The sequence below is a fragment of the Corvus kubaryi genome, unplaced genomic scaffold, assembly GCF_017639235.1.
Source record: "Corvus kubaryi isolate FWS band 111438036 unplaced genomic scaffold, C.kubaryi_AGA036_p1.0 37256, whole genome shotgun sequence".
NCBI lineage: Eukaryota > Metazoa > Chordata > Aves > Passeriformes > Corvidae > Corvus > Corvus kubaryi.
The window spans coordinates 8,476,182-8,500,267 of NW_024581076.1; the positions used below are offsets into that span (position 1 = coordinate 8,476,182).

At 36.0% G+C, this 24,086-nt stretch overlaps 1 protein-coding gene across 4 annotated transcripts in view; it reads left to right on the forward strand.

The window, feature by feature from the left end:
* The window catches only part of TNFRSF19 (TNF receptor superfamily member 19), a 59,030-nt gene extending 36,429 nt beyond the window's left edge, over positions 1 to 22,601 (forward strand). For all 4 annotated transcript variants that reach the window (XM_042023972.1, XM_042023973.1, XM_042023974.1 and 1 more), the window contains 5 exons: positions 13,013 to 13,177; positions 14,419 to 14,544; positions 15,296 to 15,398; positions 17,491 to 17,891; positions 20,342 to 22,601. In XM_042023972.1, the coding sequence (XP_041879906.1) occupies positions 13,013 to 13,177; positions 14,419 to 14,544; positions 15,296 to 15,398; positions 17,491 to 17,884 (788 nt within the window). In that variant the 3' untranslated portion in view covers positions 17,885 to 17,891; positions 20,342 to 22,601. The remainder of the gene's footprint in view (positions 1 to 13,012; positions 13,178 to 14,418; positions 14,545 to 15,295; positions 15,399 to 17,490; positions 17,892 to 20,341) is intronic.
* Positions 22,602 to 24,086: the final 1,485 nt, after the last annotated feature.

Consider the following 24,086-nt stretch of genomic DNA (forward strand, 5'->3'; position numbering starts at 1 on the left):
TATCTGTGCTGACAGAATCACAGAGACTTCAGACAAAGAATTTTTTGATTTTACAAAAGCAAATGAACTATGCAGAAAATGTACAGAAAAGAAAATAATGGAAAAAGAAATTATAATTTCTGGACCTCTTGAAACTGTTAATTTATTATGATTGGGGGGAAAGAACTGAAAATTTTGAGTACTAAAGTTTGAAACTTTAAAAAAATCATCTACTCTAGTATAAAACCTAGTATTAGCAGTCCCTACTTAGTAAGGTGTTAGCAATATAAATATTACCTTCAGAGTGAGCAGATGTAATGTAAATGGCTTCCATAATACAGATGGAAATCATAGAATAAATTAGGAATAGAAACTTTTTTTTTAACACTACTTGTTTGTAATCCCTGAAAATGTAATATATAAAATATATATGGTCAGAATCCAGTAAAACTTTAAGTAGATGAAGTTGATGTGATATTTGACCAAGCTGAATTGCACTGAAAGCCCTTTGCTGTCTAGTTTCAGCATGAGAATTGCACTGATTATATGTAACCCATTTTTATCTACTAAAGCATGTGTTAATGTATTTTGGAGAGAACACAGTATTCCAATTTATATCTCTTTGAAAATACATCCCTCGTTGCTTGCTAAAATATGATGGAAAGTGTATCTCTTAAAATGAAAGTAGAAATTTCAGCATATGATTTTTAAAATAAATTGAATCAAGTTCCATGAATTCACATCACAAGCTCATGCAGCTGGCAATAGGAGCTCACACAAGCAGTACCCATCTGGCGTTCAGAAGGTTGTATCTGATCAGTTCAGGACAACATATAGGGCATATTTTGTATCTTTGTTCTAACTCACAGGTGGCAGCTCTATCTGCTAATCCAAGTGAAAGCTTCAGCTGGAAATGCAAAACTACTTTTGAACTTGCATATCCTTCCCCACAGATGTCTGAAGCCATGGAGATGTGTTTCTTTTATGATTCCTGTTAAATCAGGGAATGAATTATTGCATTAAGAGTAAAGTCAAGCAATGAATCCTCAAATACCCATTTCAAGACCATGTTTTTTATAACAAAAGAAAGCTAAGAATGACCAAAAATACTTAATTTTGCATGTTTTTGTGTAGTAAAACTCACTGTAGACCTCACTTCATTACATTAAAAAAAATCCTTAGTATAGAATGATGAAGTAATCACTGTGTTCACTGTATTCTAGATTGTTCATCTAAAATATGAGCAAGCAGTTTACAAGCATATTTAGTTTTGTTTCTTGACACTGTTAAGTACAGTTAGAAAATTAAATTCTCAACTGCAGAGTATGAGAATTTCAATGTGTTTTTTCAAAGCAGCTTACCATACTTCAGTTTCTAGTAGTAACTTGTGCAACCTTTCATCTTATGAGTCAATCCTATAATTAGTATCCTTCTTTGCCAGAGGCATACTGCATGTTTGTTTTAGGTACAGAATGTCTGCAAGAAATTTAACTTAATCATTACTTTTTAATGTAAGAGCTGGTTAGCTCAATTACACTAGATTAAAGTGAACTTGAAATTCCTGAGTTACAGAGAAGGGACTAATCTGTGACCTGTAGTGGATAGGTACTATTTCCTATGGTATTTTCTTATGTGCACTTACTAATGTGGGTAGCCCTTCAGCCCAGGCTTGCAGTGGCTATAAGCAATTATCTGTTTTCTGTATGGAGTGGGTTTGCAAAGTTCTTATTTAACTTGGCCATTAAGTTATTCAAAATTGTTCCAGGATTGCATGCATTGCAGTAAAGCTGCAGAATGTTTTTTTCAGTCAATTTTTACTTTATTGTTTTTGGGGATAATCTGAATAAAATAAGCGGTGGTTACAACTATTCAGTACTTTTTAAACAACCTCTAATAACAGAAGCATTAGACTGTTTAAAATATATTAATTTAATAACATGCTTTTAAGCAGCATTCAGACTGAAAATACTGGTTCAAATTTATCTCTCATAATCACACAGGTAATTCTGGGAATAGTTGCATTAGCACCACTTCAGCAGCATTGAGTTTTGGTACCTCTGGTATAAATCCATGCTGACTGCTATGGGTTTGGGTACAGAATCCAAGCTGTGACTGGCGTGTGAATATAAAACTCTGCTAAACAAATGCACAGTAGTATGTTGGGGTTTTTATTCTACTTAGTGCTGGTAGTTACTATTTGACTTGATGATCTTAAAGATCTTTTTTGACTTCTAAGGATTCTATGACTCTTAAGTTGCTCGGCTACAAAATACTTAGGCTGTGTTCCACTTAAATTTCTTGTTTTTAAGAAAATACAGTGGAAAACATGGAATCCATCTAGGCTCAAAATTTCCATACTGCCAACCTCCTATTAAGAAAATCATTGTCGAACAAAAGAAAACTGAAGTACCACAGCAGAGAACTGGAATTACCTGGAGGACTGGAATGTATTGGAAGTAGGATAAAATGCAATAGCTCTAAAACAAGAGTTATGTGCTGAGGACCTTAGCAGTAATGATTCATTGTAAACCAACACCTCATGAGCTGGAAGCAGCCTTATAGAAGAAAGACTAATGTTCCTACAGATCACTTGTATCCTCTAATTTGCTCACCTTTAATTCTTTTGGTGATAGACCTCACACATTCTCATTCTTACCAGTTCACTTGTGCTAAAGCAGTGTGCTGCCAAACTCCTCTTTTACAAAGATCATAGAGTAATCTCACATGTTATTTTGGGCCCTGACATGTGCCTTTGAGTTACAGCCTGTGACTGCTTCCTAAAAACATGAGCTCTTTGTTAGAGCTTTCTTAACTAAAGGGTTGTGACCACCAGTTTTAGTAAAGTTTCCTTTCAGTCCAGTGGTATGATTCTATGTGCATATTACTGAATGTAATTTATAGTTACCCTGTCTGCATGTGGAAATTTAAGATGGAATTAATGCATCCTAATTTGGGCATATAAAAGTTAATGCTTAGCACTGAAGTTGTCAGCCCAAACTCCCAATCATGGGTGAGAATTTGGTACCTCAAGAGTTCAGGTAAGCCAGATAAGGTAAGCTTCAGTGACTAACCCTAAGCAGTCTTTCAAGCCTTTTCAGAATAATTACTTCTCAAAAGATTCTGTTCCTGGCTTTGTTTTAGAAAGAGAGCCTAAGGTGACAAGCTCTGACTTTCCCTTCAGACCTTCAGACTTCTATACTTCACCTAGAAGCCAGTATCAGGTTAGATGAAAACTGCAATCCAACATTGAATAATTGTGTCTGACTCCCTAAAACCTGATCTTACTCTTTCTTCTTTTGAATTAATTTTAAAGAGGAAAATGACTTTTTTAGTGTAGATTTTTTTTTCCACCGCTGCTATATAAATAAAAACACAAAAAATTTAGAAAAATATTTTTCTTACTTTTTGGTGAAATGTCTCTTACAAACCAAAGCCCATATTCTAAGAGAACTTAGAACTAAAGTTAGAATATGCCAGAATTGAGGCCTGCAACCATAACGGGATTCCCTCATGTATAGTTACTGTAACACAGGTTGTATTTACATTGCTGCATATTATTTCCCACTGGGCCTTTGTTCATTTAAAGCACAGGTTAGGCAAAACCTATAATTCTATGTCTCACTTTATTTGCTACACACTATTTTATATTCTATGCAGAATGTGAGGTATTAAATACTGCTGGACTTTTCTGGGGTTCTGCCACTGTAAAGAAGTTGTTACAAATTTTGCAGTTGTGACTGACTTTTATCTTTTCAATGGAAGTGGTGTAAAATGTTTAACATCTGTTAGCAAACTGAAACAGAGGAAGTCAAAGGCACCCCAAAACCTTTCATTGCTTCTTTACAAAACCAGAGTAGGATGCCACCTTCTTGACTGTGGTTGTGTATAATGGCTGCATCTGTGAGCTGGTGATCTTAAGTTCACTCTATATTCAGTGGAGAGATCATGGGTGGTGTTTAAAACAAATCAGACTAATTACACCCTAAAAGAGCCTTTCTCCTACCCATCTGCCCCCCCAGCCCTCCCCATCCCCTGTAGAGAACGTTCAGGTAATTCTCTCCAAAGCAGATCTTTGCTTTGGTCTGATGAATCTCATTTATAGAGCTTGACTTTTCAAAGATAACCTTTCAGAATATCTTCTGTATTCTATGGCTAGTTCCTACTGACTTCCGTTAAAGAGGGGAGATGTTATGTTTCAGATTAAGTAATATAATGAAGCAAGGATCTTGTATATAGCAGCCTTTTGTTCTGTATAACTTGACTTTATCCCCAAAGCTTTAAGTGGTGAATTAATAACTGCTTTTCATAAGCTATTATTATTTCTGATGTCAAAGCTACAGCTTTTTCATGTGTAATACAGTTTGCATGTGCATGCACACTGATGCACTGTAGGTAACTTCTTTGCAATAAATCACATTTATGATACCTGCAGTAATACAATAAGCATGGCCAACTTCTAAAGGTGTTGACCTCTATGTTACAGAATTTTGAAAATTTATATTTAATCCCATGTATTTCATATTACTTACCCCCCCAAAAAGTGCTTTTAAAAGAAAACAGATTGCAAAGTTAAAAACTTAAAAAATACTAATAGTGTTGGTTATGCAACTCATAACCTTAATTCAGAATTTAATTCAGCTCAGTGGAGTATATTATGAAACTGTCTTAATTACGTAAACATGCTTTTTGTTTTCCCTAGCGCCGACTTATTTCTCCCCCCAGCATGTGCCTTGTGTGCACACGTGTGTGGAGAATTTAAGGTAACTTAGTGATACTTAAACATAATCATAAACAGGAGAAACATAGGTGCTGAGCAAGCCTAGGTCTAGTTTATTTAATTTTGTTCCAGCCTACGTATCACGTGACTGTCGGCTGTGCAAAGTGGGGCCCTTACTGCCAAAGTTTACAACTGGGCAAATTCAATTGGAGAGAAGAAGCGAGCTTTTACCAAGCTCAGCTTCTAGCCTAGTGACTAAAACAATCTCCATGAAGGTGGTAGAAGAGTCTTCCTTTCATACTTCTTGGCAAAGGGCTCTGAAGCTTTCTCAGAAGGCAGGAACCCCATCATTACCTCCTCTTTCAAGAGTCACATCTGAAAGGCATTATAAGCCATGCTTGTGATTTCTCTCTCTTAATTTAATTTAAAAATGAGATCATAGATTTTTTTGTTCTCCATAGTTTTAAGAGAAGGTAGAAGCTCCTCTCTGAGTAATTTATGGGAAGAGCAAAGTATATTATCCTTCTCCAGTTTTCTATATCTGTGGGCTGAGCATGGTAACATATGGAACTGTGTTACTCATATGACAGGTATTTCAGATTCTATTCTGTATTTGACATTTCTTCACACTGCATAGGAAGTATGTGACCTAATACAGGCTTCTAGCTTCCCCAATAGATTTGGATTTTAAAATTACAGATTTTAGAGCTTAACTTTTGCATGCTTAAGCCTTGTCCCTTTGTCACTCTTCAAAATGGATACCAAAATACAATGGCATCAATATTTTGTGTGTTGATTTTTAGATTACTCTGAATTATCTGAAATCTGGAAGTTGTGAGTCTTCTGTATTTTATCTCATATATTCTCTCAATTTGAAAATAACTTTTTAAAAATTTAATGTAATAAGTTGTCCAGTGTTGAACACACATGCACACACACGTGTATTTCCACATCTCTTTGAGTACTGATTTTTTATTAGTCATGACTTATAAGTAGGCTCTTTCTGCATGGGATTGCTAATACTTGGAAGAATTTCCTTAGCATTTATATTTTTGATATTCGGTAACAAAAAAATACTAGTACATTACAGAGAGTTTGAAGAGTGAAGATGTCTCTAACTATCAGGATTGCATTTTCCTTTCCCAGTTATTTCAGATTTTAATTGTAGGCCAGGAGGCAACAAGGGAAAGGTACTAAAACTTTATTGAATTTTCTAGTAGAGCTGGAACATCTAGCTGTCTGGACTAAATAAGTTATTTGGCCAATTCAAAAAGTTGTTTTTTTGAGCAAAATAAGGAAATTATTCCTGCACTTAATTTGATATTCAAATATAGTAGTTTTTCTTAATGTATCACTTATTGATCTATTTTTTTATTTGAAGATACAATCACCATTTTCTAAAGCTTTAGAAACTTTATGAATGAAATTTATCACAGTATACTCTGTTATTCTGATGATAGAACAGCTTGCAAACAAGTGAGGTAGCTGAATACTTTTACAAAGCATTTTCAAAGCAAGGAAAAAAGCTATAGTTCTTGAAAAGGTATTGCATAGACTATTAGTGATGTTTATGGAAATTCTATGTCAACAAACTTCGGACACAGGCTTGCAATTGTTACAAAATCTTTTGCTTTACTCCCTGGGTGTTACCACAGCTGAACCAGGACAAGGAGAGAAATAACTGAGATAGAAAGTGAAGTGTTAGAAATCACTTCTCATTGAATCAGAGAGAGGCAAAACCTCTTTTATGACTGATTTACATTTCATTTCTTGCTTTACTGGGATTTATAAAGATAAATACATAGATGTATATGGAAGAGCATATATATTCCCTGCCTAGGGGCAGCTCAGCTGCTCTACCAGCCCTCAGTCATAGTCACAGATAGATCTTTCCACACTGTCATGTTTCAATCTACTGAAAACCAATCCATGCACCAATCTACAACCTCATCACACAGCAGCTGTAAGAGCTTGCTTGAACCTTTTGGAACAGATCTGTAATCTGTATGCATGGAATTCACAATGTTCAGTTGCCCTTTTGATTTATGAAAGTGGGTTATTCTCTATTGGCTAAAGAGACAACCTTCAGACATGAAGGATATTATTCTGCTATTTACATGCATGCCATTGTCATTTAACTAGTGAATATACAGGTAGATTCTGAAGGGTACATGGCCCCCCTCTCTTGCCTTAGCACATGGGCAATGGCAGTAGCTGCCCTCCTGAACAGGGTTTGCTTTTCAGCAATGCAGACTCTGCTTACGTGGGCAATGTCTTGTTAAAGTGTTTTGGGACTGGGAGTGATAGAGTGTGTATACAGAGACTGAATAGAGCATAAACTGTCATAAACAGAGTGAATTGACTCAAATACTGCACAGAGATGTTTTTGTTCTCTAACCGGGTAGTCCTAAACATTAAATGGGACCGCACATACAGAATACAAAGCATTTCTGCTTTCATTTTCTGTTGAAAAGATAAAAGAGCTTTCATAGCCTGTGTGGGGTGGATGCATTCTACAGTTGGATTTTAACAAGAGGATAGCCTAAAATAGTGTGTTCTATTTCGCAAAACGTGTGGCAAAGAATGTGGTTGAAAGCACAAGTTAGAGGTGATGTATGAAAATAGATTTTCTGCTGTATCTAGCAATATCATATGTTCTGATGTAAGCTTTATGGGACGTGGTTTTAACACATGAGAACACCTAAAAAAAAGTTGTGTTTTCAAGAAAATAGATGTTGCCCACCCTCAGCTGTCAGAGATGTGAACTTGGCTTCTAGAAGCAAAAATCAGAAAGATAATTGTTGCCAACACCACAGTCATTAACAGCAACATAGACTTGGTGCCATCGGATCACACGAGGTGTTTCCACTTTCTGGAGGAGAGATTTCTTTTCATATTAATAACCAGTTATGTTATGTTGAGGACTAGAATATGTAGTTCAGCAGTGACACAGGTTTTATTCCACTTCCTCTCACTTTTTTTTGCTTACTCTCAGGTATTTTCGGGTTATTTGAGGGTAGCAGTGATCTGAGGCATTACTTTCGTGGAGTGGTATTTTCACATGGCTGGACAGTTCTCCAAGTTGAGAGCTTTATGTATGAAACAATGTTACTTTTGTGCCCATATAGTGGTTCAATTTAGATCACCATGGTAATACCAAGATTTCACATCTATGAATTGCTAAAAGAAAAATGTGTTGCAGAGGTTGGCTATGCCTTACAGACATTGAGATATGTATCCAGTACTGTGGAATTCATATATATTTTAAATTCACATACACAGTGCAATTGTTTTACCATTTTAAACATAAAAGGCTGTCAGCAGCTGGAGTTTGTGAAAATACACAGTGCAAGAGAAATGGTCTTGGAAATGAATACACCAAATTTCAAAGATTTTAATTTATAAGCATTTTTCTCAGGATTTCCAAACAATGGATAAATACTTGAATAGTCATTTTCTCCCCTAGGGCTTTTTGGTACATTTATTAAAAAAATAACAAAACCAGCAAAATAAAACAAACCAAAACAAACAAAACCCAAAAGTTGTGGACCATTAGCTAAAGGCTTTAAAGTCTGCACTTGGAGCACATTTGAAAAATGTGGTTTGACATGATGAACTTTTGGGTGTAGGCCGTGCATGCAGAGGGCTGTCCTTTTACAGATGTTGGGAGACTCTGTCCCCACTGTTTACCACAGTCTCCAACAGCAATGTTTAATAAAGTTTCTTACCTCCTACTTGAAAGATCAGGAGAAGGGAGCCAATCTGCTGCTTTGTAAAGACTCAAAGATACTTTCAGGGTTACTTACTTTCCATTTATGTTAATGCTCAGTAGTATATAAAACATATGTATTTTATCTATATGTGCAAATCTTATGCATGTAGTATCTGAATTGTCTATATATATAATACATACTTTTGCTTGTCTGGGGCTAGGTAAACATACTGCCTTCTTATTTTAAATTAATATAAATATCTTCCAATTTGGGGGGTTTTTTTCAAAATGAAGGAATTTCAAAGTAAGCCACTTTGCCTTACATTGGCTTGCCTTTTCTGTGGATCAAGCACACATACAGATAGCCGCTGCAGTTCAGCTGACAGGCAGTAACTTGTTAAATTACATAACTTGAGGGTATGTCTGAGCCCTTAATTCTTGTCAAATTAAGGTTGATACCACTGAGTTGGGCCATTCAACGTAAAGGTAATGGGCAAACATTTTTTGTAGTAGGCTCCTTTCCCCCATCACCCAGGAATACCCATATCCCAGGAATTAACAACATTTTAACCTTTGCATCTTACTTTCAATCCTGATTGTAACAGATGGCACTCTGTCCAATGTTACCATGTTACTGCTTTCTAAGTGCAGTTTGGATTAGTTTGTGATTTTGAGAAAGCTGTCTTTAGGTTAGTATTGACTTGATGTGTTAAGAAAGAAACCGAAACATAATATTGCACGTTTTATTCTCCTCAACTTTAGTAATTATTATATATTTCCTGTATCCATGGAAGAAACATACAATGTTGCAAGTTCTGTTTAACATGGTTGATCTAACACAGAAAGCTTTCTTTTAGGTTTGCTGATTCCAGTAGCGACTGTAATGAATCATGGTTCCAAAAAAAAAAAAAAAAAAAAATTTAAAAAAAATTAAAAAAAAAAAATTAAAAAAAAAAAATTGGAGAAAATAACCATGAAATAAGTGACAAAAGAAGTCTTTTTACATTTTGCTCTGTCTCTTGTTGTTTGGTATAATAGGCCAAAAATCCAGCTATTCCGTTTATTGGCAGAAATTTTAGTGATACAGCTGGGATTCATCTGTTCCGTATTAGCTGAGTTACTGCTGTTTAACTGTCTTGGATTAACAGAAACTTTACTTGCTTTTAAGGACCACACCTTTGCATATACTGCCATTATAATGTAATATTGGTTAATTAAGGGAAGAATGTGTGTTTAGGCTTACTGTTCAAAATTATACAGGAGACAGTTTGATATTTTGGGTAATTCTTCTTCAACATAACCACATTTTCAGAATATGTTAGACTGAAAACTTTAAAAAGGAAATCAATTTCTTAAATAAAATGTGGATAATATGGACATGCTTTTCCAGAATCAGAAAACTGTGTGCACCTCCTCCCTCTTTTCTGAATGTATCACATCCAGATCACAAAGTGTTTATTTGGGTATTTAAATTTAATCTTGTAATCATCTAATAGATGTAAGTACAAGTTTAAGATGCAACTCCTTGCTTTACTGAAGTGGGACCATGGTCAGTGAGAAGAAAGAGTTTATGAAAATGCATACACGTCTGAGTAACACTGAAAGCAGAGTTCAGCAATGCCCAACGGGCCACTTCTACAATAGCAATCCACTTCTGAAATGTTGGTCTCTGCAGGGAAGATCACTATCATTGTAATTAGAGCTAGACTACAATGGACTGCTCATAGTAGCTATTCCAAAAAGTTCTTTGAAGGTGAAGATGAGTGGTAGGCATTCTCAGGAATAGAAAATTGCTTTCTCAAGTGAAAAAAAATCAACCAAATAAAACAAATCTTAAACATCTAGATGGCTAAAAAAATTTTAAATCTTGCCATCCCTATTTAAAATGAAATCACTGTATTTCCAGTTTGAATATTGCTGATGGGCATTAAAGAAATATATAATTTATGTTTTCCAAGAACACATAATATGTAATCATACTTGAAAATACATGTATTTTGTGAGCAAATGAAGAGAGACAAAAATAGAGAAGCTTCACCTCCCTTGCTCTATTTCATTTTTGCCCTTCAAAATTGACCATTCTTTTTTCTGCAAATTGTGAAGGCCTAATTACTAAGAACTGTTTAGTTCTCTTATGTACATTAATACAAATAGGTATATTGATACAAAAAATACTTGAAGATGTTCTGATCGGTTGTTTTATTGTCTGGTTTTTAAATACTTGTCCAGTCTGTCTTTAACCTTCTAAAGATTAGAGCAGGCAGTTGACTGGAATTGAAAACCTGATACCAAAGCAGAGTCTGATCTTCACACCAAAGCCAGTACACATTGCTATATAGACAGGCTTTTATATAGATTTACTGCTCTCACAGGTATCCTGGAACTTCATGCAGAAATTTCTTCAGTCTGCTAAAACTATAAACATAAAACTACAGCTGCAAGAATCCTAGAAACTGAGTAAAATGTTTTCTCTGTGGAAGATTGAGATGCTCCTGCCAAGAGCAGGAGCAAGTTATGACAAAAAGATTATGACACTGATTGCATTTTCTTTAAAATTAACGTTGAAGATTTGGAAAAGAGGCCATAGAACTTAGCTCTGTGATTAATAGTAATTATTGGAGAACATGAGGAGATGGATAGGTAATAACTATGTAAGAGCAAATATATCTGTGCCAGTGGCCAGTCAGTCTCAGAGTTATTAAAGTGTGTCCTGATGTTCAGAGGGAACCTCCTGTGTTTGAGTTTGTGTCCATCACCTCTGGTCTGAGAAAAGAGCCTGGCTCTGTCCTCTCTGCACACTCCCTCCAAGGATTTATACAAATCAATGAGGTTCCTCTGAGCCTTCTCCATCCCGAGCCATCCCAGCTCTCAAACTTTGATTGTAGGAGAGAGAATCTCCAGTTCCTTGGTCATTTTTGTGTCTCTCTCTTGTACTTTCCCCAGTTGCTGCACTCTGTGCAATTTGGCAAGTCAAAAGCATATAAAAAAGATCTGCTATAAATTTGCTCTTCAGATTTTGATGTGACAGTGGAACAAAATAGTACAAATTGAAGGTAAATGGAAATATTTAAGCAGATGTAAATGCAGTAACTTCATGCTGAAATCAGGAAATGAGCAACTAAACTTTCTTTCTTCTGTGTAATGGCCATGATTTAATCTCTCCACCTTTTTATATTACCGCATTTACTAGCAACTGCATGATACTGTAAGCCACAGAAACTGTTTTTATTTAATACATTTGGTGGGTTATTTCTTTAATTTTCTGGATTCTTTATTTCATAGAAGTAGTGTTTTCTTTGGCATTAGGTAGTCTAAAGACTTAGAATTAAGTTGATTTTTCAAGATGCCTAGGTTTTGTCAATCTAGGCATTATAACAAAGTAATATGGTATCACAAACCCTGTGGTGCCCATGTTCAATGTGTGTAGAGGAAATACATAATTATTGTGGAAAATTCCTGAGTAATACAATTCCACTGATTGCACTAACTGATCTAGGAAGTTCTCTCCTGCCATTATGAAATTGCAGTAATGATATTGAACAATTGTATTTATGTACAATCTGATTAGAGGTTTTAATATACTCTGACAGATATTTATTTCACAATTTAAACTTATGACTGTATGGACCATTTCTTCGGATATTATAATCTTTAGGTTTTAACCAAATATCTTCTGGGATAAACAGGCACATTAACTTATTTTTGTAAGTTAGTAAAGTACAGATTGTGGCTTCTTAAAAATTTGCTGTCATAGAAGTACTCTGTGTTTTATTCCTTTTTCTCATTGAATTTAGGAGGACTTTAAAGTAGATGAAATAGGCAGGCTGTCAAAATTCTTAAGTTGTTTAAAAGATAATTTAATTTTAAAATACATAATTAAGGTAGTTTCAACAGTTGTAGTTAAAGTTTGGATCCTTTAAAAATATTTTTCGCCTTCCACCTAAAGGTAGCAACATTTGTCAAAGCTAGAAACATCACTTAAGTCTTTACTAATACGGATATAAATTCAGTTTGTTGAATGTTGACTAGAGGGATTATCTAGTATTAAAAGAAAAATCACTGAAGAAAAAAAGTCATCAGAGTTGAAATCCTAGGTTTGATCTTGGAAATGACCACGGTGCCATGACATATGCAACAAAGCAGGATCATAATTTTGACAGCATTTGAACTTCTGGGGGTGTCTCAGTGCCCAGAAAGTTTCCTTAAGGGAAGTTCATGTATTTGTGACTCCCTCTAGTGGGTCACTCTCTCAACTCTATGCTAGGAAGTGTTCTCCATATTAAATTCATGTGACATTAAACATTCAGATGTCTTTGTTTTCATGATGAGGATCTGATTCCATTCTCATGGACAGTCTGAATGTGTCTGTGTGCATCTCCACTCATTATCACATATTTTGCAATGTATCTTTTCTAAGACTTTGTTTCATACTGAGGTTGCTGTTGATCATATCTATTTATATGTGCAATTGATCCATTAGCAGATGAAACATTCTCTTTTTTTCCTGGGCCACAAGCCTCTTCTGTTTCCCAGATTTTCGTTTACATGACTATATTCTGGAAATGTCTGCAGTTTGCCTTAATTATTATTTAATTATATTTCAGGTACCACCAAGGTAAATCTTGTGAAGATCCCTTCAACTGCTTCCAGTCCTCGAGACACTGCTCTGGCAGCTGTTATCTGCAGTGCACTTGCAACAGTGCTCTTGGCTCTTCTCATCCTTTGCGTTATCTATTGCAAGAGGCAGTTCATGGAGAAGAAACCAAGCTGTGAGTTTCCAATTATTACTGTTTCTTTGTAATATTTATAGGGTGGTATTAGTTTGGCAGATCTCTCTGTAGGTAAATAAATGAAATGCCTACATTATTCAAGCAAGTTTAGCATTGAGATGGTCAATGTAGCAGAGCCCAGGACTCCGTTCAAGCTTGCCAGCCCAGCGTGGAAGTTCCAGCTGCTACTGAGAAAATGCTGTGTAAATGTCCAAAATACTCCAGTTGCATCAACTGCATGCCGTGCTCTGCTAGGTGCTGCACAGATACATTTGGACCATTCATCATCCAAGATGGGACATTACAGAGTTGCAAAGTCAGTGTGGAAATACCACTTTGAAAGATCTGTTCATGAAATGCTGTTGTGAAACACAGATTAGGTCATCAAGATAATGAATGTGGCCAGTGTAGATGAGAGATTTGGCCTTTAACAGTTTTAGTTTCATGGGCATATTCAAGATTAATTAAATGCCTAAGACAGATTTGTAAATTTCTTTTAAATCCGTAACAGCTCATCAATATAATTTCTTTATAATAAACATTTTTCTGCCTCTTAATTTAAATTAAGAAAGAAAAAAGTGAAAAGCACTCTAGTTCCCATTTATTGTTTTATAAAACTTTTATTAAAATATGTTTATAGCATCTAATGAACCCTGGATGCCAAACAAGAATAATGTCTAGGATGAATTAATGCTATTGTTGCTTTCAGCACAAGCAGAAATAAAAAGGTTTAGAGAGGCATTGTAAGAATTTTTCCTAACCTAGAATTTGCTTTACAGCGTGAGTTTTGAGAAATTCTGACACAGTGAATTCAAATTTAATTCAGGGAAGTGTAGTAACTCGTTTGCCTTGGCCTACAATTATAGAGATTAAAGGAAGTCTGTAAAGCTCTTAAAGAGAATATAAACAAAATCCCAGTGGCTGAAAGCTGACTCTGGAAAATTTCAGATGGGAATCACTGAGAATCGTTAAACACTGCAAAAAGTGTAACAGTGAATAAGATATACTCTCAAATAATCCAAATGAGAGCAGATGTCTTCCTAGAAGAGGCTGTTCAAGGGTTTGTTTCAAAATCTGTGGTTTACGTTATAGGAAGCCACAGGGAGTGTGGATCTTTCAATTGGAAAATGTATGGACATACTTTATAGCATGACAGTTACACGTTCTGTGAAGATAGAGGCCTCTGAGCAGGAAAAAGGGTAACACTCACTAACACAGATTTTTATTCACTTTGTTCAAAGGGTCTTTGAGATCTCAAGACATTCACTACAATGGCTCTGAATTATCATGTTTTGATAGACCACGGCTAAATGAATATGACCACAGAACATGTTGCCAGTGCCAGAGAAGTACATCACAGACATGTGGTATGTTAGGTCTACCGAAAGGTGACTTTGTTTTATCTAACACTTGAGTTATGACAATTAGATTTAACTGCAGAGCTGATACTGTCAAACTACCCTTTGTCCTAGGCTAATTTCTCAATAAGCAGATAGGATTTTTAAGTAGCTGTTTGGGGGGTTTTGTTTTTTCCTGTATTCATTTCAGTGACTTCAATTGGAAAAAAAAATTAAAGCGTCTATCTCATTTCTTTCTGTTAAAAATAGCACTGCATCTGGCTTTGAGACTTAAATTAGTGTGAAGGCTTCCAGAGTACCAGAAAGTATCTAAGAATATGATATGAATGCTAAAGGTCATTAACAACCTGGACAATTCAAAGACTTGGCATTTTGTGAAGTCGTATCAGAACAGATGCAGTTATGACATTAAGAAATTAATTACATAATTTAACGCAAAAGCACAGGCTTAAATATCATCCTGATAGCTTAACTTAGAATGCTTCCACTTACGTGCATTCAGCTGAGAAGAAAATCAATTTAAAAAATAGATACTCATGACTGGCTTCTATATTACTTTTGTAGGAAGGACTTGGCTTTTATAAATAATTCCATTTTAAAAGAATAAAGAAGCTGTTTTTACAGCAAGAAATCTCTTTCCTCAATCCATGTATTATAATGTAACTGGCAAACCAATACTCAAGTTTGAAAAAGAAAAGAGGCTAAGTTTATACAGAGCTTTGACAGTTTTAACACTATTAAATTAATTTTCATTCCTTAGGACCAGTTCACTTGATTCCCTCACTGTGCTGTGATGAAACCTGTAGCATGGAGCACAGCAGTCACAGTTGTGCTTTCCACTCACAGACCACGCTTAATGAAAGGTAACTTAGTTTTACAAATGTGTATTAAACATGAAGTATTTTTTTATGCAGTCAAAGTAATGTTTATACAGAGACAACAGCTGCTTGAAGTGGAATGAGGGATTTTGATGAACTGTAGCCATATCATCCCATGTTGTGCAAGAACAGGTTTATGGTGAAAAACTTAAGTATTACTTAGTAAATGCTGACTTGATACATGGGCTCCTCTGAAGAAGTGGCTTCTCTGACTAGCAGATAATCTTCATTTTATTCTGTGGTACCTCAGAGGCTTTGGCCACCCCCTCTTCTGCTAATGGTTAGCAAGTTGCTGCATAAACCTGTGAATCTGGTGGGACTGAGGTACAGTTTACAAGTGGCATGAAGATTTTTTTTTTAGGAACTCTTTAGGACTGCAAGGTTTGAAATATCTATTATTTCTGAATTTCTAGCAGATTTTAACCTTTATTTTCTCCTGATCAGCTAAGTGCAGTAGTAGAGTAGTTATTTTTACTGCAGGGCCATGAGCTAAATATATAAAATTTATGGTGTCCTTCAGAGTTTCCTGGTTACAGATTTTAACACAGGATGTATTTATTTCTTTTAGCTAGAATAATTTTCCATATAAGGTTTGAATTGGTCTTGAGCTGTTTTGTTCTTATGGCCACATGTAACTAAAAATGTAGAGGCAGCTTCTTCATAAGTATTGTTTGCGCAAGGTGACTTAGCGACCTAAGCACAAATATCTAAGTTTTCTCTAACAACTTGTTTAAATGCCGACAAGCTTGAGTCATCCTTGTATACTGCCGAGGCTGACAAATGGAGAGCTGTGTACTTTTTGAGGAATCTTTTGGTTAAGGCTTTAAAAATAACTGTAATATCCATGCTATGTGGACATCAAAGATCCTGTGGTTCCTTTCAGTAGAAATGGAGTTTATGCCAGTTTCCTTTGCCAGAATAATGTATTTCCTTCAATTGTGGTGCAATGTCCTGACTTTTGGCCTCATCTCTGAAAATGCTTTGTGTGTATATCAAAGCTATCAAAGCATCATGTTTTGGAAATGAGTAAGGCTACTTAAAATCTGTTATAGGCATGTTAATTGGGATGAGTTTTGTCACACTGCATGTCAGACTTAATATAGCCTTGGCATTTTTATAAATCTTTAGACAGTTTTTGGAAATAAAATATACTGTTATAACTTTCTGGTTTTGTTAATAGTTATTTTGGTGTATATATAGTGAAAAACACTACTGGACTTTTAACAGAGTTTGGCACATGTCACTATTATCATGCACTTCAAATATACTTGAGGTAGATAATACTGAGTTTCCACTTCTACTTTCTTCCATTTTCCATAAAATAAAAATAATGCTTGCCCTTCTTTAATACTATGTCCTTTCCATGTGAAAGAGAATAGGAGAAAAACTTGTCACATTTTGAGGGCTAGACAGCACAAACTGGAAAATCTAAAGTGAATGCATTTTCAGGTTTAAAGCAAACACATAGTTTCAAGCAGTCTTGTCTTGTTGCCTGTTCCATTCTCCCAGTCTGAAGCCACTTTAATTCTTTTACTTCTATTAGATATTTGTCTGTCTAGGGTTTGGGGGAAAAAACAAACACAAACAAAAAACTACCAAACCCCCCTAGTGCTGAAGATTCCAGAGTCTGCCCAACCATCTTTGTTGCTGCACTTTGAGCCTGTTATATCTTGTCTTAATACTCCCCTCCCCATGCACTGAGAAAAAACAAAATCCTTCTTCTTTGTGGCAGTGTTTGTGTCTGAATGCTACTATAGTATTTTTGTCATATTTCTGACCGTAAACAACACCAACTGTTGGGGGTTGTTTATGGGCAGAAATCCTGGATTCAGTGGATTCACTGGAATCCTGGATTCACTGTCTGAAGTAGTGTTCACCAGAGCTTTTGTCATTTCCAGACAAAGAACAAACTGTTTTCCTTCTCAATAGATTTTTTTTGTACAGGATGTCTCTAGAGAATTAATATAACCCTGTTAAACCTTCTTGAAATACCTATAATTACAAATGACAGTAATTACAATACTGATAATATTTTCTGGAATGCTTTGTAAACCATGTGCCTTTTATCATTCTGCAGAGCTTCTGATTCTGTTGGAGAAATGATTCCTGCTTTCCTTGGTTCTCTTTCACATTCCACCTGTGGAGACATTCCAGATGCTTGGCCTCTTATGCAAAACTCAGCTTGTTGTGACAGCATTTCTGTCTGTGAATCATATTCAGAACTGGCTGGAGGATCTGCAAAGTCCTGCAGCCCTGAGACTGAAAATGCAGCCACTGTTGGATTGGATAATAACCAGGAACTAAGTGAAGTACTTCTTTCAGCTAAGTCTCTTGATGGAAATGTTGCAAAGTCCTTTGAAATCTCCGAACACAGAACATGCATAGAAGCTTCATCACTTCAGAACTCGGTGACTGCTGAAACCCAGCCAAAGACAAAGTGTAATGGAACAACAAATGACTCTACAGACTGATAAAGAGGTAAAAAACGTAACTACAAAGGAGTGAGAATGAGTGCTCCAGGCATGTAGAGCTAGATAAAAATAGAATTCTAAGAAGGTGTAGGGTTATATGTCTCCATAGGTTACACCTAGCTATTGCTGAAATAAATTAAAACTCTGCAAGAGATCCAGCAGTTTCACATTTTTAAATCATTAACTGAATTTGAAAGGTGTAATTATGAAAACTGTGGTGTTGAAATAATATTAACCAGAATACAGGGGTAAGTCTGTACACCAGTCAGCTTTTATCAAGGAATTTTTTCATTAAATTTCAAGGGAAAAGTTCAGTTTAATAGCCTTATGACCAAACCATTATGTGAGGCTAGCCTTTGTTTATGAGGGAGAACTGAGGAGTTGGCTTTGCTTATTGCAAACAAAGCATTGAAGACATACAAGTGTTCATCTAAAAATATTTGCAGAGCCTTTCTGTGGAGTTACTGCAGTAGTAGTAGAAACAGAATAGAATCTCAAATGCCTTGTAATGCCATTTATATTCCCATGTCATCAGATAAAACATAAATTTGTCCATAAAATGCAATTTAATCTATAAAAGGTCATAGAAAATGCAGGGCTGAGGTCAAAATGCAAAGAGGTGATAAACAATTGTCTCAACTATGTAACAGTGGAACTGTCACAAAAAGTCATTCTGCTACTGCTTCATCATTATATCTTTTTGAATATTAACTATGCTCTGTATTTTTAAAATGGAATTTTCTACTCTTGGGAGTAACCTGGAGCCTCAAGTAACTAATCCGTGAAAAGATCCCAAATTATGGCCTGTGTGCTGATGACACGTGGTGGTGTTACTCCAGGCTTATGCAGGCTGTGGCTGGAAAGCTGACACAGTCTCCCGTGCATGAACTCAGAGGCAGGAACACAAGAAGTTGCCACTAATATGCACCAAATTTAATTAAGAAAATTATGCTATCTGTAATTATGAAAATTTGGGGCCATCTGCAGAAATAAAACTTCATTCCTTTGATCCTCTTCCATTTGGTTTGCATGCCACTTTTGTTTTATTCCTAAATATGAAGTAGAGAGTAATTAGTATTTCGCAAAAAACACGCGCATTCTGAAAACATGTAAGTGCAACAGTTTCTTTGTAAATCCGGCCTTAATTGCTTAGGTGACATTGTCAAGAGGAGGAAGGGGATGGGAACTGTTCAATCAAGAATTGTTTTGCCATTGACTTCAGTGGGACTTAGCCCCCTGAATATCTGCTGCTGTCACTGACAATATCAGCCTTATCCAGGTGGCACGTATTTCTCTCAATGTGTTATTTAGAGCACAAAGTTCTGTCTGTAACGATGCTGGGCGCTCTCTGCCCATGTGTTGGATCACAGCTCTCATGGTTTCCTTCTTGTGTGTGCCCAGTACCATGTGGGGACTGTCGTATCCTGTAGCTGTGTGTGGGAAGGGACAGTGATGTGGCTATGGCTGCAGATCTCAACACTGCTAGTTCCCAGCTCTCTTGATGTTTTAAGGGAATGCATTTCCATATTAACAAGATTTAAAAAATCAGAAGTTTGTGGGTGTTTTCCCACTAAATCATGCATCAACTTCAGAGGTATGCGATTAATATTATTTAAGTTTTCTTAGATCAAAAGAACCACAGAATTTCAAAATATGACTACAAAAATTAGCTTTTATTTCACTATACTTGTTGTGGTATATGAATTGTAAATTTTCTTGGTTCCTATGTGTATGGAGACAGCTTTTCTAGCATCTGAAAACCCTGTATGCTTTGATAGTTTTCTGCTATCTTCTATTACTACTGAGATTTGTGTATAATTTTGAATAATCAACTTCTTTGGGAGGCTTAAGTTTTTCTTCATTTTTTTCCTCATATTTTTCCTCATATTTTCTTCATATTTTTTCCATCAATAGACCCCACTGATTCATTTTGTACAATTTCTCCACATTCAGACTCTACAGTGCATCATTATGTGTGCACTTTTGGCAGAGAAATTTCAGTGGTGTTCACAGGACAGGACCAGGACTAGGCTTACCTGAGATGTATTCTCAGGATGAATACTGCCCAGCTGTACAACTCCAAGAAAATTATTTTATCTCAGTCTATACAATTTTTTCCCACTTGCCCTTCATCTTTCATGTCTTTTTAAAATATTTTGAGGGAAGAATGGTCTTTGTACTGCCTATGGGTGTATTACAGTCTTGCATAGGTCAATGTTTTATTATATTTCAAAGACAATAATACCATAAAATCAGAATACAGCATATTTTTATACGTGTACACTCAAGTATAAGCTTTTTAATGTGGGTTTTAATATAGTTTCAATCTTCAGGTTTAAGTGAATTTTTACAGCAAGCAGTAAGTGTACTCTACTCTTTTAGTGTTCAGTCAAATATAGAAGTACATACAGGTTTCTTATTAATTTATGTAACCACTCTCCTGTCACTTTTTTTTAGGGACTGAAGCTATTTCTCTCAGCACTAAAGCTGAATGCTTCCCTTACATTCCCTGCTGATTCTCATCAAACATAGTCTGGTCTTCCGTGTTGCATGGGTCCCAAACCAGCTGGAACAAAATAGCATCATTTCACACCTTCTGAGCAGTTGTGTCTGAGCTGTAGCAGCTGTGAAGTGAAACTTCAAGGAGCATCCTATGAGGACCCTGAAAGCGGATTTATGACCTTTTGCATCTCTTCTTCTGTTCCCTCACAGAATCTCAAAACATCTTACAGAGTGAGCTTAATAGTATATGTAAATACAGCAGGAAATACAAATGCTTCAGTGTGTTTAGGGAGGGTCTCTTAATATGGCTACAGGTGTCAGAAGATGTGGGACAACAGGGTGCTAGTTACTCTGCCTGCAGATTTGTGCATGCATTAGGCTTTTTTTTTTTCTGCTGGTTTTAAATTTAAATAATATTCCTATTATTGAAGGATGTAAAAAAATGATTTCTGTTTATGCAAGGATCACCTGTTATTAAGCTGAAGCGTTTATTATGTATTACAATATAGTCAAGCTAGTTTGGGGAGTTAAATTAGCATGTTACAGTATGTATGGTTGAAGTCCCCTCCATCCAATTATTACATTTCTGGGAGGTGGCATTGTTCTGTTTAATGTAGCAGGAGATTAGCTTTAAATTAGGTTTAGGTGAACGAAGGTCAGACATATAGATAAGGACGTTGTGTTTAATTAGTAGTCTCAGTATTGGAATACAGCACTTCTTGTTATAGCATATAATTTTGGATGTTGAAATAATTGTAATCAACTGTCGAATCAAACTGTCAGACTATAGCAGGTGTGCCATGAAAGCATTTATACAGTGAGACTGTTACCAAGATTTTTTATTAATGCATTACTTTTAAGGGTCAAGCTTCATGGTGACCTAATTAATTCATTTAGGAGTCCCTTTCATTCAAGACACTCTGTCCTCACTGTAGTACTGTGTCAATTAAAATTTTCCACACAAAATATAAAAAGCAATTTGCTTTATCACATTCCTTAATACCTTTTTTTTCAGCCATTTTCATCCCTAAAATAGTTTTTGCTTCTCTGGATAATCCCGGTAACCTCTACTGATTTGTTACACTCAACAGGCTCACACTTGTCAGTGATGAACTCTAGCAATTATTCCTTAAAGTACCCAATGTGCCTTGACTAAAGCAAAGCAATCAGCAAAACAGATGCAAATTTGCAGTTAATATTACTCATCTTTCCACACATGGTTTGTGTGGCAATGGAAATGTTGAGACAGTATTCAGAATCCATTATGGAAAAAGACTTTTGTTTTGGAACACACAGAAGAAGGTTGGACATGCACAAGAAGAGCTAAAAACAGTACAGGCTGCCGTGGCAGGGAGATGCTCCAGCTCTTCCCCAGTGAAATTATTCATTTGTGCAAGAGCCATGAATAACAGTTCCCAAATTCAAACCAAAGTGAACAAGTTACCCAAGTGATTTTTTTGCTGTTGTTTGGTTTGGTGTTTCAAGTAGCAGATTCCACCTTTTGGTCACTGATGGAATAATAAGCAATTATACAGTACAATTACTCAGATAAATACTTTCACGTATATATTTAAATATGAGTAGTTTTGAATAATTTCTTTGTATACTTGCATACATTTAAGAAGTTACAAAACATTATTTTTCACTACATGTGCATGAAGAGATGTGTGCTTCTTTGTACATACTTTGTAAATAGAAAAAATATCCAATGTGCATTTCAGTATATGGCAAAGTATTTTTAGAACATATGGAAATTTAACTTTTCACTAGTAACAGTTCTTGAAAAAGCGATGTTCAAAAATTTTGCCAGCATCTGCCACAGTAAGTATGTTTTCCCATTGGAATTTAAACTTTGTATAATTGTTTTTGTTCAGCAACCCTAGAGAAAGATGCTCGTCTTTTTTACGGAGTGACAGCTTGAGAGCAAATTGGGAGGAAAAAATTAAGAGTGTTTTTTAAATATATGTGTATATTTTGTATATACTTTTTTTCTTAATTTAACCAAATTGGTCCTTTGTATATTGCCTGTGGCAAGCAATGTTGTACATGCCAATAGAAAACACACACTACCACTGCATTTAGCCTGCCCACATCTCATGTCTAGGGACTTACAGTGCTGTTTTAAATACTCCTTTAACAAATGTAAATTAAAATCTTGTATAAATTGTTTTGTAATACTTTTTCTACTTGTGAATAAAACATTATGTGAACCAGTCTTGGTTTGTTGACCTCAAATTAATAATAGCATTCTATACAAATTTAGTGATTAATTCTTCTAATTCTTTTAGAATTCCATAATGGTGTAACTGTATTAAGGTCATGGTAGAATTTGGTGCATCTTTGTCTTGAGATGTTTGCTGTTTAGCAGTAACATCATTCTTTAAGCAGGAGGACCCTGAAGAAGCAGTAAGTTAACATCAATGCTTAAAATCATAGTGCTTCAAAACTTAAAAATTTAAGTTTAAAAATTCTGCTTCTCAAGAAATGGGGGGGTGGCGGGGAGAGAGAGCTGGTAAGCACCACAGATTACAATGTCTTAGAAAAGAGAACCTGGTGCTCCACACAAGTAGGCTGTTTCAGACAAGACAGATAAGTAAATGAGAGGAGCTGTATTTTTGAAGCAGGATTGGAGTCATGGCCCCAGTTTAAATGATTAAGAAAGGAATGGCGCAGTCCTACTGACAAGAGTAGAAGACTGAGAAGAAAGAGTAATTTGATAATTGCATAAAATTGGTCCTTATGATAAAGCCATAAGCTGTGGCTGGAAACTGAACCGAGATAGGGATGACAGATAACATAAAGCCTGGGTGCTCGTGCTGGAGTGTGGGAACACAGTTGGTTTCGCCAGGGAAAGGTTGGGGGAAACTCGAAAGCTGCTCTGTCCCTGTCACTGGTTTAGTCAAGCAAATTTCCCATTGGTTCTTCTTGGTGTATTGCTGTTATTTCTGTGGTCTTTGAAGTACATAATTCAGAGCTTCACTGGGGATCCCCTGCCCAGAATAGTAAGGACTCCTTATACCCCTGTGCCCATGTGGTGCACTCCTGAGCAGTCTCCTACTTGTTTTGTGCTGTGACTGTCAGAAGTGGCAGCAGTTCACCTGCCCAGCCCACCTGAGTGTCCTTGGAGTTCACTTGAAGGTGTGCAAGTCTGCACAGCAGTATGGAGCATGTTTGGGAGGTCACTTTGTGCCAAGACAGGGAGCTTCATGACTCTCAGCACTGCCAGGATTGCAATGGAGTGCCCCTCCAAAATTAAAAAAAAAAAAAGAAATAAACAGGAATTGAAAAACAGATACATATTCTGTCTGGAAACAAAGTGCAACTCAGAACATGTGCTATGTGTGACCACTTGCATACACATTTGCTCATATCAATTACTATATAAATGTCATTAACAAGGCTGCAATTTTCCAGCCAAACTTTCCAAAAGGTCTGCAAAAAACCCACCCACCCCAAAAATCTTTTCCCTGCTTGCTTTGCTATTCAGTACAACAGTATTTCCTGCCTTTTCTACAAGGTAGACCAAGGCCATAATCCAGTGTTCCTCATCCTACCAGGAGTTTGAGATCACATGGCTTTTCCTTTGTTGTGGGCTCTTTGAGGGCCTTTGGTTTGCATTCCTATGAAGTCCCTCCAAGGAGCAACCTTCATGCATTAAATTAATCTTCTCCCTGTCTCTGGTGATGGAGGTTTAGATCGC